Genomic DNA, 12,754 nt, shown 5'->3' with positions numbered 1-12,754 from the left:
AGCTTTACTTGAAAGTTGAGCAACATTTGTCTAATCCTTCTTCTCCATAGACTCTTTTGTTTTTTTTTTTTTTTCAGGGCGAGTAATTCAGCTGTAAAAGAAAGCCATGTTATGTTAGTAGGGCTTTTACGACTGCCTGAAGAAAAGCTGAAGCCATGTGTTTTCATGTATTGATCTTTTCTGGAACACAGCCAACAATCTTCAGGCGTCTCTTCCACCAAATAATGGATCCAAAGTTGGTCCTCTTTCAATTTGAGTGTGATGTAAATAATCTTCTATCTATTAATAATATAATTAAATAATTTCCTTGTTTGTTGGAATATTATACATAGTTAATAATATCAATAAGTATAGTATCATTTTCTGTGATAAAACTAGATCGTGCTTTAATAAGCCAATAAAAAATCGATGATTGAAGATTAATGCCTAATAAATGCTTTTTGTTTGATTTATTTATTTAATTTTTTTCTGGTATCCTTGTGTAGACAACAGATATTATTAATTTGAGGCTCTTCCAAAATACTAACAGGGCATTGGCAAAAGCAAGATTATGATCATTAATAATACAGATTATGATCATTAATAATACACAAATTTGGCTAATTGCCTTTGTAAAAGCCTGAAGCTTTTGTAGTTCATTTATTGAAAACCCACTTTCTAACTCTGACAAAACCCATAATAATATAATATAATATATATATATATATATTCTTAAAAAAGCACCTGAAAAAGCGTGAAAAAAGTTAGCATCTAATCGACCGCCACGTATATACACAATGGAATCCATCCGTTTATTCATTTTTCGACAAATTACCATGATCAAAAGGATCTGGTCCGCTAAAATCCTGCCGGAGTATCAAAAACCTTTTACTCTCTCGCTGTACCGGAACTTTCCCTGGCTTTCTTTGCATTTTTAACCCGATTTGACCCGTAACAAAACCCGTTAGTCCGGTGTGTGTAGTGTTTTTTTTCCATTCATTTTTGACAAGTCCGGAACTTTGCCGGGTTAGTCTCAGAATCCGAATCTTCGTCTTTTGATTGGGTGTGTGCGAATTTAGCAAACTGTCTTTTCTCATCTGCTTTATCGGCTAATTCTTTCTCAGTCGTTGTCGTCGACTCCGATCCGGTAAGGCTCGTCGGAGCAGTGACTTCTTCTTCTTCTTCAGCTTCTTTCTTACTTCGGCGCTGAACTTCGAAATTTAAATTCAGATCTATTTCATTAAAAATTATAACACTCTTATTTCCATTATCATTATTGCTAAACTAGCAAAATATTCAAAATTTACAACCCAAAAAAAAATTTAAGCTTCTAAACAAATGGATCTTATTTGTTATTTGTAAGAATATACGATCTGAGCTACAAAATGGTGCAATTTTTCGATTTTCAAAGTTAGCATTTCTGCATTTGGTTATGGTTTTCGGAAGCTTGGTTGATAAGCTGGCTCTTTGCTCTAAGCTTGCTTTTCCTTTGAACGTATTTTGGTCGTTTAGAGTTTTTGCCTTTTAAGTGTTAGATTCCTGCTACTTCTGCTTCTTTAGTTCGCTCTCTCTCTTTTTTTGTTTTTTTTTTCTTCCCCCCCCTAAGAATTAGTAGATATTAGATTTACAAATCCAACTTGCACTGCGCTTCAAATGCTCTTGACTTTGTTCTACTATGATTATGGCTTATTTGATTAGTGACACTTGAAAAAAAAAGAAAGAAGGATTCAAAATTTTTTGCATTATTATGCCTTCCTTTTTACTCATGGTGGTTGGTGTAAATCGAAAATTGTGTTTTTTTTTTTGTTTTTAATAAATTTTTTTGTGGTCAATAAATAAGCTGATTGAACATTTTATCTATTTAGGTCGTATTGTATCTAATTATTAATTCTCTGGGTTTGCTTTCGTCAATCCAAGCTCAATTTCTCAACAATTTTTATTTATTTGTTGTTTATGAAGGATGGGATTTTTAGTGGAGGAAAAAGTAAGCAGCTTGAAGTAGGAGTGGAGTAGGGAGAATTTGTGGAACAATGCAAGGTCTCAGTTTCAGAGCCAAATTTAGAATAGCAACTGTTGTCTTATTGGCATTATGGATTGGTCTTGCTGCATTTTATGGGTTGCTAAAACCCATATCCAGTGGTTGTATCATGACCTACATGTATCCCACATATATACCCATCTCCTCACCAGAAGGTTTATCATCTGCAAAGTATGGGTTATATTTGTACCATGAAGGGTGGAAAAAGATTGATTTTAAGGAGCATCTTAAGAAGCTTAGTGGTGTCCCGGTTCTTTTTATTCCGGGCAATGGCGGTAGCTACAAACAGGCAAGGTCCTCTTTATTAATTTTCCCTATCAATTCTGTTGGAAAAAATTTCATCTCCCATTGAATTGTCTAGTCTTGCAATTTTAGTGTTTCAATACTAAATGTTAAATAATATATGTTTGGATTACCCTCTGTATTTTGAACTTTATTTCGATTCTTCAGGTGCGGTCGTTGGCTGCGGAATCTGATAGGGCATATCAAGGAGGTCCACTTGAGCGCACGTTTTATCAGGAAGCTTTCCTGACACCTGAGGAAGGAGGCCTAAATGCCGATGTAGTGGGCTTTCAATTTCCCAACCAATATACTAGCAGGCTTGATTGGTTTGCTGTGGATCTTGAAGGAGAACATTCTGCTATGGATGGTTGCATACTAGAAGAGCACACAGAATATGTTGTTTATGCCATTCACAGGGTATTTCATTAACCTTTTGTCTTATTTTCATATAATAGGTCTTTGTATGCTGGTTATTGAAATTGTATTATTCTATTGACATTTATTTGAAATTGCAATTTTAGAAAGTTTTTTTGTTCTTAATAAAATGATCTTCTTTACACAGACATGCCTATTTAAATTCTTATTCTTTTTATTTTTTTATTTTTTATTTTTAACTGTCAATTTTATTAAAATAACACTAATTGTGTAATCTGGGTTTCAGTTATTGGATCAATACAAAGAATCTTATGATGCTAGAGAAAGAGAAGGCGCTGCATCCTCTGGGCATTTGCCAAAAAGTGTCATATTGGTTGGTCACTCTATGGGTGGTTTTGTTGCTAGAGCTGCAATTATCCATCCTCATTTGAGGAAATCCGCAGTTGAGACTGTTCTTACCCTTTCAAGCCCACACCAGTGAGTTTCATGGCCTTATGTTTCAAAGTTAGATGTATTATTTAGTGTATGATGGGGATTTTACTATTTCATTCAGATCACCTCCTCTGGCATTGCAGCCTTCTTTGGGTCATTACTTTGCACGTGTAAATCATGAATGGAGAATGGGATATCAGGTCCAGAGAACTCATGCGGGACATTATGTATCTGATCCTGTTCTTTCACATGTGGTTGTTATATCCATTTCTGGTGGTTATCATGATTATCAGGTAAATATATCTTTGCATATTTGCTTCGCAGTATGGTGGACTGGCATCTACAATATTGTTTGGTTAAATTGAAAAGGGTGCTTTATATGTCTATTTTTCATAGAATTAATATTCTTTCTTAGTATTTGTAGATTTATTCTGCATGTTGCATCTACATGACAATAAATATTTCCCTCACATTTATGAGCATTCATAATTATGTGCTAATTCTCTTAGAGTGAATCCACGGGACATCTATAAGTGGTATATCAAATAATTCTGGACATATTCTTAATTTGTTCTTGGTTCCTATTTTTCACATAGAACTTATCAGTTATCCCTTTGATAAGAGGCATTACTGAAGATGAGAGTCAGGGTCAATGTGTGTTTGTTTTGACTTGATAACATAGAATGCTTACTTCTCAACTTAAGTTACTGGTATCGATGATAACTTAATGCTGTGTTGGAGCTTAGTTTGTTTATTTGGTTTTGTGTTCCGATCCTAGTAACTACCATTTCTCGTATATTGTTCGAATATTGGTAACTCTTATTTCTGCTAAGTTCTGGTTCTGCAACTGCAAGTTTTTTTATTTTTTTATTAATTTTTTTTAAGTTTCTAGTTGCTAGATGAGCTTACATGTGAGCAGGAGGGTTCTTATGAATTGTAAACTTTGATATCTATTTGACCTGACCGTGTATGTTACTCTCGCCTTTAATTTCCAGGTACGGTCAAAGTTGGAATCCCTTGACGGTATTGTACCTCCCACCCATGGTTTTATGATCAGTAGTACAGGCATGAAAAATGTGTGGTTGTCAATGGAACATCAGGCAATTTTATGGTGTAACCAACTAGTTATACAAGTAAGTGGAGCTTTCTTGAAGAAACCACATGCAATTCTGATTTAGATGATTCTGAATGTGTATATTCTTATCCAGGTATCTCACACTCTCCTTAGTTTGATAGACTCAAGAACAGGTCTTCCATTTATTGACACTCCAAGAAGAGTTGCAATATTCTCTAGAATGCTTCGTAGTAGTATACCACAGAGTTTGTCTCAACAGTCAATCCATGCCTCCATGAAGGATATAAAAGATTCAGATGGTATATTGCAATCATCACTCTTGTCTTTTTATTTATAGAAAATTCTTCATGTTTTCGTAAGATTTTTGAAAATTATGGAATCATTCTATTCGCATAAAAGCTTTCAGATTGCTGATGAAATTGGGTGTCATCTCTGTATTTAGTTTTAATGGTATAAAATCTGGAAGTAGCAAAATGGGGATGGAAGATATTGATGTAGTTCTCTGGGTTGAGAACCCATAATGAGTTAACATTATGCCTTATTTGTGGTGTGAATGGACAACCTCTGGTTTTTCTGTTTCGATATTTTCATATTTTGTATTGCTTTATTATGCTCCCCAGAAAATAAAATGAATTGCATGTGGAACATCTTTTCTCTAACACAAGATGGGCTCTCTTATGTTTAATAGAAGTTCATAAAAACTCCCTGCTTTTGTCATGTCTTCTGGTCTCCTTGTATATTGCCTTTAGACAAGGCCAGGTTCATAGCAGATACATTATTTTTTAGTATTATAATTATTGCAGGATCCTTATTGCATGCTGCTAGCGTTTGTCCCACCAATGTTCATTGGAGTGAAGATGGTCTAGACAGAGACCTATACATTAAGACAACCACTGTTTCTGTTTTGGCGATGGATGGTAGAAGAAGATGGTTGGACATACAGAAACTGGTTAGCTTCAACAATGTTTCCATTTACGATCTTGAAATTGTTAATTGTCATTGTCAGTTGGTTGCTTTAGTTCCTCATTATTTAGAGTAATCTTTGTTATCTCCCTCCTTTTCTTTTCATTATCTTTCCTTCCAAGAAAAATGGCAAATAAATATATAAGTTTTTTGATTGTGGTCAAACTTGATCTATTGAGAGGTGAAATCATTTACAATCCTCAAAAATCTTTTTAAGTGTTGGGAATTACCATCTAAACTTTTTTCTCCGTACTTCATATTTGTCCATTTTGCTCATATCACTGATGATTAACTTTTATTTTCTGGATCTCCTAACCAAGTAGTGCCCAAACTGTAATATTTGATATCTGCAGGGGTCAAATGGAAAAAGTCACTTCGTTTTTGTGACAAACCTTGCTCCATGTTATGGGGTTAGACTTCATCTGTGGCCTGAAAAAGGGAAGTCACCACCAGAGTTGCCCACTAGTAAAAGGGTTCTTGAGGTGACATCAAGGATGGTTCATATTCCATCAGGACCGGCACCAAGACAGGTACTATATGCTCTTGCTGTGAAATTATTTATTAGGTTATTTGACGTTTTCAGACACATTGGTTTATGTATTACGTGTGCTTCCTCCACTTCAGGTGGATTTCTTGTTTCTTGTATGGTTAAATTATGTAGTAGAGTGGGATGTTTGGCATGATGTTAATAGATTGGCTGGAGTAGTATGTTTGTTGAGCTGATACCATTTGTGTTCTCTTGTTTTAATATCCAATCAGATTGAACCAGGAAGTCAGACAGAGCAAGCTCCTCCATCCGCTATATTTCAGTTGGGGCCTAAGGATATGCATGGTTTCAGATTCCTGACAATTTCAGTTGCACCTCGTCCGGTAGGAGGCCTTGAAATGATTGGTGTTGATTATTACTAACATCATTTGGTTCAGCTCATATATTAATTACTTTATTTATTTATTCTTTTTGAATGTAATATTTTAAACCAATTTTGGGTGTTATATGTGATTGGTGACTATCTGGTGCTCAGAGCATTTCAGGCAGACCTCCACCAGCAACTTCAATGGCAGTTGGACAGTTTTTCAATCCAGATGAAGGGGAACTGGATATCTCTCCTTGGTTGATGCTTCTGTCTACGTATTCTAATAAGGTTATTTTCTCAACAAACTGCTTACTTTTGGAATTTTGAAACATTAAAAGCTTAAACTGTCACTTAGCTGGCTTTTGACTGTTTTATTTAAATGCTATGCAGGAAATGTTTTTGAAGGAGGACCATCCTCTTGCATTGAATTTATCATTTAAAATTAGTTTAGGACTTCTACCAGTTACCTTGTCTTTGAAGCCTGCAGGCTGCGGAATAAAAAGTTCTGTACTTTCAGATGAAGAGGCTGGAGATGTTGAAAATAGTCGTAATGATTCATTCACTTTGGTTGTTGGATGACTTTTTTTGTTGTTTGTGGTTAAATATGTAGTATGCATCATATCAGTTATATTTTATTTGTTCTTTAGGCTAAGCTAGTACTTTCTTCTTTTTATAGGGCTTTGTAAGCTACGCTGTTTCCCTCCTGTAGCATTTGCTTGGGATAACACATCAGGTCTTCATATATTTCCAAATTTACAGAGTGAGATAATTATCGTCGATTCCTCACCAGCCCTTTGGAGTTCTAATCGAGATTCTGAGAAGACCACTGTTCTGTTGTTGGTAAGACCAAATATAACTTTCTTTAAATACACAACATGGTGTTAGCATGGAACAGAACAAGGGGATAGTTTTTTTTTAAATGTTTCATCCTGCCTTAACTTAAAAATGTTCTGTTCTTTCTTTTCATGTCTCTGTTCTTTTTGCAGGCAGATCCACACTGTTCTTATAAAACTAATGTTGCAGTTTCTTTCACTACATTCACCAGTAGATTTTTGCTTGTGTATAATTCACAGGTAAGTTTCAATAGTCCTGATTCTGATGCATTTTCTGTATTTTCAGCATTTCCTATTGAGATTTTTATGATTAAAAAAAGTGATATGCTTCTAATTTGTTATTTTTAATATCTTGTTAAGATAACACTCCTTGTGTGTGGGTTTAGAGTTGCCATCAATCCCAAAATCTATAATTAACAGGAAGTAGGCCCAACCACGTATATCAAGCTGTTATAACACGAAACAGTTAACATATCTAATATATAAACATGTATTTTTATATAATTTGGTACTGCCTTGTCTAATTTTATATGCTCCTTTTTAGTTTTAATCTGTTATTAAAAATGCTTGGTATTCTAAATCAATCACGTCTTTATGCAGATAGTTGGTTTCGCTGTTGTTGTTGTCTTTTTTGCACTGATGCAGCAAGCACATGCCTGGGATCTTGATCTGCCCATACCTTCATTGCTGACAGCTGTGGAATCAAATTTGAGAATGCCATTGCCATTTTTCTATCTGGCCATTGCACCCATTTTTCTTTCCTTGTTCCTTTCCTTTTTAACTTCTCAACCATTTCCTTCATTTGCTAGCTTCACCATTATCTCAATGATTTGTTATTTACTTGCAAACGGGCTTGTAATAATTCTGATATTGATATCCCAACTGGTCTTCTATGTGACTGCTGTTGTGCACATTTTTATCAAGACAAGGTTAGTTGGTTCTTTACCACTATTTTATACATGAGAACCAGTCTTTGGAACAGTGTGTTTGTCAATAAAAAGTGGATGTTTTCAAACCAATAACTAATGAATAACATATTAACATCCAAAATGGTTTCTCGATACTGCTTTGCTAGTTGAAGTTAATGTTATGGATTTATCTAGAAGAGTCAGAGAGGTGGAGATTCATTTATTAGTGAATAACGAAAATAGATTGAGGAAAAAAAAGAAATAAAGAAAAACTAAAATAGTTATACACAAGCATTTCAAAATGTTGTCCAGATTTTTGTCCAACGTTCTTCCAGATCATGAATATGAAATTTACTCTCAAATCATTTCTAGGAATCTGGCTTATAAACAATATATTGCAGTGCAGCAGTCATTTTACCCTTTTTTTTTTTTTTTTTTTTTTTTTTTTTTCTTTGCAGCTAATATGCTGAATGTTTTGGATTTAATACAGGTGGCATTGGTTGGAAGGAAATATATGGTTTACTAACCTATCATCCGGCTTCTCTTCTTTTAAGGTAGACTTTTATTGCAGTGCATGTGCGACAAATAGCTAATAAGTAATTAGATTTTTGGTTGAGAACATTGGCTCCTCTGTGTGACTAATATTTCCTACCTATGATATTTGCATTTCCGATGCCTATACAATGGAAAGTGTAGTAGTAAAATATGCAAAAATTACAAATTACAAATTGGAATCTCAAAATCTATGTATCTACTACTGATTTTGTTTCCTTTTAATTTTCTCTATTTTCTTGGCAAAGTTTGACATGATTACTTGTTCACCTCTCTTTGATTCATTCATAAAACAGGTGGTAAGGGTTTTAAGAGCCAATCCTTCTCTTGTTACAGCACTAGCTGCAATTACCATGGGGTGCTTGATTCATCCAGCTTTGGGTCTATTTGTACTGCTCTTCTCTCATGCTTTCTGCTGTCATAGTGCACTTTGTAGGTATGCTGTGGGTTTGAAATTTGTTTTCTCATCTCACTATGATGGTTTCCCAACTCTTCGAACTTAAAGAGTAGATTAGTAGATGGTGTGGAAGGGTTCTTGTGTCATTACCTTCAGTTGTGTTACTGGTAATGCTAAGAGTTGCTTCATGTTTTTGTAACAGTTTTTTGACGGCTTCATTTCGCAGCCATGCACGACAAAAGGAGGTTTCTGATTATAAGAATGACGGCAATGGTGGGTCTGAGCAACCTACATTCCTATTTGATTGTACATTCGACCAGAAGAAAGAGAGCTGTTCCAATAGTCCTAATGCTTCAAAAAGTTACGCTGAAACACAACTAGAGATATTCCATCATCGGCATGGCTTGTTGATTTTGCATCTGCTTGCAGCGCTCATGTTTGTCCCTTCACTGGCAGCTTGGTTGCAGGTATGAAAATACCATTAACTACCTTAGACAACAGACATTCTGGTATTCTCAGATTTTATATGTATATATAGGCAATGTGCAAGTGCAATAATGCCCATGTTAATCCCCAAACCTAAAATCACTTTAGCTAGTTTCCTACTGTCTTGGTCTGTTCAAGTTTCCAACATTGAATCTGCATATAAAAGTCCATCTAAATCAAACTCTTAATTTGCTTTGGACAAAAGAAACGTTGATTTCCTCTAATCCAGCGTTCATTTTTGCAATACAGTCAAAATATGGAGAAAAACTTGATCTGCTTTGCAAATAACATGCTTCATGCTCTAACCTATCACTGTAAAAGAAAAAAAAACTATATTTCTTCTACCACAATATATTCAATTAACAAGCTGGCTTTTCATAGTTGGACGTTCTTTGTGATTGCAGAGATTAGGGGTGGGTCTGAATTTCCCATGGTTTCTGGATTCAGTTCTTTGCATTGGTGTGATCCTTCATGGTATCTGTAATTCGAAGCCCGAATTCAATTCCTTCTTGTTTTCTTTCCCCGGCATACCAATACAGGAAGTGAGGCTGAACTTTATCTACCTGATTGCTGGATACTACTCCTATCTGTCTGGTCTGGCCCAGGCACCATACAGAGTGTTCTACGTCATGGCTGCCATAGGCATCATTTCCTTCTCTTTGAGGATCTTACAGAGAAGGAGTATGGAAAGGGGAGAAGCCTATTTTGTTAGCCGAAAGCATTCTCATAGACACTGAAGTGAGATTCTTATAAAAACAGAATGTAGGCAGACAGGCCTATTTTGTTAGCCGAAAGCATTCTCATGTGATTTGACTGATAAAGTTGGGATGTTCCACGGGAAGGACCTTCATGTCCACGCAGTTTTGCTATCAACTTTATAGGATTTGACAGAGACAGCAAAAATACCACGTTTGGCTGTGACATATGTAATATGAAGATGAACAATTTGCTGTACATTTACGGGATAAGTCCCTTTTTTTTATTTTTTTATTTTATAGATTTTTAATTTTCATGTGGCAGAGCCGTTTTATAATATTGACGGGAGTTTACAAAGCATTTCTTGGTAGCCTTTTTGGCAACAAAAATAGATAGACCTTTGTTTGGATTTCATATTAAGAAAGAAACAAAGGTCGTTTTTGAAGATTTGAATTTTTGGCCATGATTTAAATATTACTGGTTGATTTGTCGCCTATATTCCCTTTTGTTTGACGAAATACATGGTGGAGGTTGTGAATCACAAATTCACAAGTATTACACTTGTCAAAATCCCTCAGGATTGGTTATATTTGAGTAGAATAACAAAATAAGCATACACTGCATTATTTAGACAATGTATGAAATTACATGGATTTGGTAATTCACGAATCATCATCCTAGCGATGGGAGGTTCTTACCTCTGGATGTAGAAAAGGAAAATATATCTTTTATTTCAAGATATTTCTTTTACTTATTTATAAAAAAATTTGTATAATATAATACCAAAATGAAAAAGTCAAACCAGTACAAAACATCATTAAGAGTTTGACCAACACAATTGACTAATCTGCAATAAATACTTCCACCTCTTCACCAAAAAAGATTATATACTTCCTCCCACTTGATGGATCAAGTGGTCTGAATTCAATTCTACCCAAAAAAAAAAAAAAAAGTGGTCTGAATTCAAAGAAATGTTTGCTGATTTTATCTGAATTCAAAGAAATGTTTGGTGATTTTATCTAAGTATTGTATTAAATAAATACACTTACATATTGAATGGTATCATGCTTCCAAGAAAATGTTCCTGAATGAAAATTCCTATTGCCTGCTCTACTTAAAATTAATCATTGACTGCTGCTGTGTCTGCAGCCTACTACTAATCTCCCAGAATTTAATTATCAATCTTGCTCTACTTAGTAGCGGTATATTAAATTTTCATTTTAATTCCCAATCAAAAGCTAATCATTATTATTCTCTAGACAGTTGAAACAAGTATTCAGAAGTGGCTTAAAATTTTATTAGGATGATGAATTAAAAATGCATCGCGTTCAAACTAGCAAATTATTTAGTGGAAAAAGATTAATCTTCTATCACAATTCACTCTCATGAGCAGGAAAAAAAAAGCATGATTCGTGAAGTAACAACGAGCTAATAAAAGGTAGACATGGTGGAAGATGGGCAGGAAGAATAATGATAACAAAGCGAACTAATGTTTGTGGTGGTAACCAAATTCTCTACTACTTGGAAGAGATGCAGAGAACAAACATCACAAACATCGCAAACATCATGGAAAAATATAAGGCTAATAATATGGTTGCCACTTTTCAATGTATGAGAAAGCAAGTCTCTCATTAACCAGAACCCAAAAAAAAAGAGAGCCAAGCCTCTTAATGGAGCAGTCAGGCTCCTGAATTTTATACAAGAGGTAAGTGTTAAGGAAGTGTTGGCGGTTGAACAGCTAGTACGTGACCAGCAATGGAAGAAGAACACGCAACAAACATATATTGCAGCAACAAAAAGTATATTTCATAAAACTTGAAACAGACGTATATCGGGCACAATGGAAAAACGGGGGTAGGAGAGGAAAACAATTTCTCTGTTTTTATGCATTTTGCTATTGTCTGATTGCATACCATACAACCCCCCACAAGGCTGTTTTAATCAGCATACCAAAATGCTAATTCTATATATATTTTTCATAGATTTGAAATCCTAGCCTTACAAGTGGCAAAATGTCTTAGCATACCATTAAAGAAAATTACCTCTAGTTCTAAAGATTTAGAGAGCCAGGAACGAATATTAAGACTAAAATGGTTCTGGGATAAAACAACCGCTTGAAAAGACAAAACTAATACAGATAATAAGTACAGTCATAAAAATAATTAACTAAACTGTTTGTCCCTACTTACTGCTGCTGCTCGATCTGAATCTGCATAAGAAAATTATTTAACTACTTTTTATTTTTTTTAAATCAAAACTGTAATAAATTTTTTTCTATTAATTTACTCAATAAACTTATGATGAGAGCAAAAGAAGAATGTTGATAAAAGCAAAACAACAATTTGATATGTAAACCTTTTGTTTGATTGAGTTAGCATATATATTATATTTGTCCTTCAAAGAAGAAAACGGGGCCTTGATAACTTCTTAAATCTCTTCCACATCAAATGTCATATACTCGGTTTCAGGTTCAGAAAGATGATGGGGTTTTAGAGATGCTGAAATTTTGGAACCATTTTTCAGTTTCAGTTTCAGATGCACAGGGAGGAAAAAAAGAAAAAAAGAAACAAGTGGGGAATTTGGGAAGAGAAAGACAATGACAAAGACATGTGCACTCACTCAAAGTTGGATGGGGTATTTGAAAATCTTTCATGAACTTGTTCCCAAACCGTTCATCTTTGTGTGAAAGCAAGAATCAAATATTTAATCTCAAATTTTGGCTCACCATTCTCATTCTTATATTGAATAAGGTCGTTGAATTATTAGACTTTCCAAAACAAGGTCCTTCCTTCCATTAAATAAATAATAAAGAATTATTCAACTATTTGGTTACATAAAAGCGTCCTCATAGACACTGATATGTGTGAAATTCTCAAGAAAAACA

At 34.6% G+C, this 12,754-nt stretch overlaps 1 protein-coding gene across 3 annotated transcripts; it reads left to right on the top strand.

Annotated features, from left to right (window-relative positions):
* Positions 1-801: 801 nt before the first annotated feature.
* LOC107415154 (uncharacterized) lies at positions 802-10,323 on the top strand. 3 transcript variants are annotated; one of them, XM_048471960.2, is made up of 19 exons: positions 802-1,126; positions 1,939-2,306; positions 2,468-2,716; positions 2,961-3,151; positions 3,228-3,399; positions 4,102-4,239; positions 4,315-4,480; positions 4,985-5,130; positions 5,498-5,674; positions 5,904-6,014; positions 6,167-6,286; positions 6,389-6,545; positions 6,675-6,838; positions 6,985-7,071; positions 7,432-7,760; positions 8,230-8,293; positions 8,588-8,727; positions 8,915-9,155; positions 9,579-10,323. In XM_048471960.2, the coding sequence occupies exons 2-19, from the start codon at positions 2,010-2,012 to the stop codon at positions 9,909-9,911; spliced, it is 3,282 nt and encodes a 1,093-aa protein (XP_048327917.2). In that variant the 5' UTR covers positions 802-1,126; positions 1,939-2,009; the 3' UTR covers positions 9,912-10,323. The 3 variants fall into 3 exon arrangements, with proteins under 3 accessions (XP_048327917.2, XP_048327916.2, XP_048327918.2); XM_048471959.2 differs by having other exon boundaries at positions 803-1,126; positions 8,891-9,155; XM_048471961.2 differs by lacking the exon at positions 802-1,126 and having other exon boundaries at positions 2,173-2,311; positions 8,891-9,155.
* The last annotated feature ends 2,431 nt before the right edge of the window (positions 10,324-12,754 follow it).

The sequence above is a fragment of the Ziziphus jujuba genome, chromosome 4 (genome assembly GCF_031755915.1).
Source record: "Ziziphus jujuba cultivar Dongzao chromosome 4, ASM3175591v1".
NCBI lineage: Eukaryota > Viridiplantae > Streptophyta > Magnoliopsida > Rosales > Rhamnaceae > Ziziphus > Ziziphus jujuba.
Note: the sequence above shows the minus strand (reverse complement) of the source record. Positions and strands in the feature narration are given on the sequence as shown.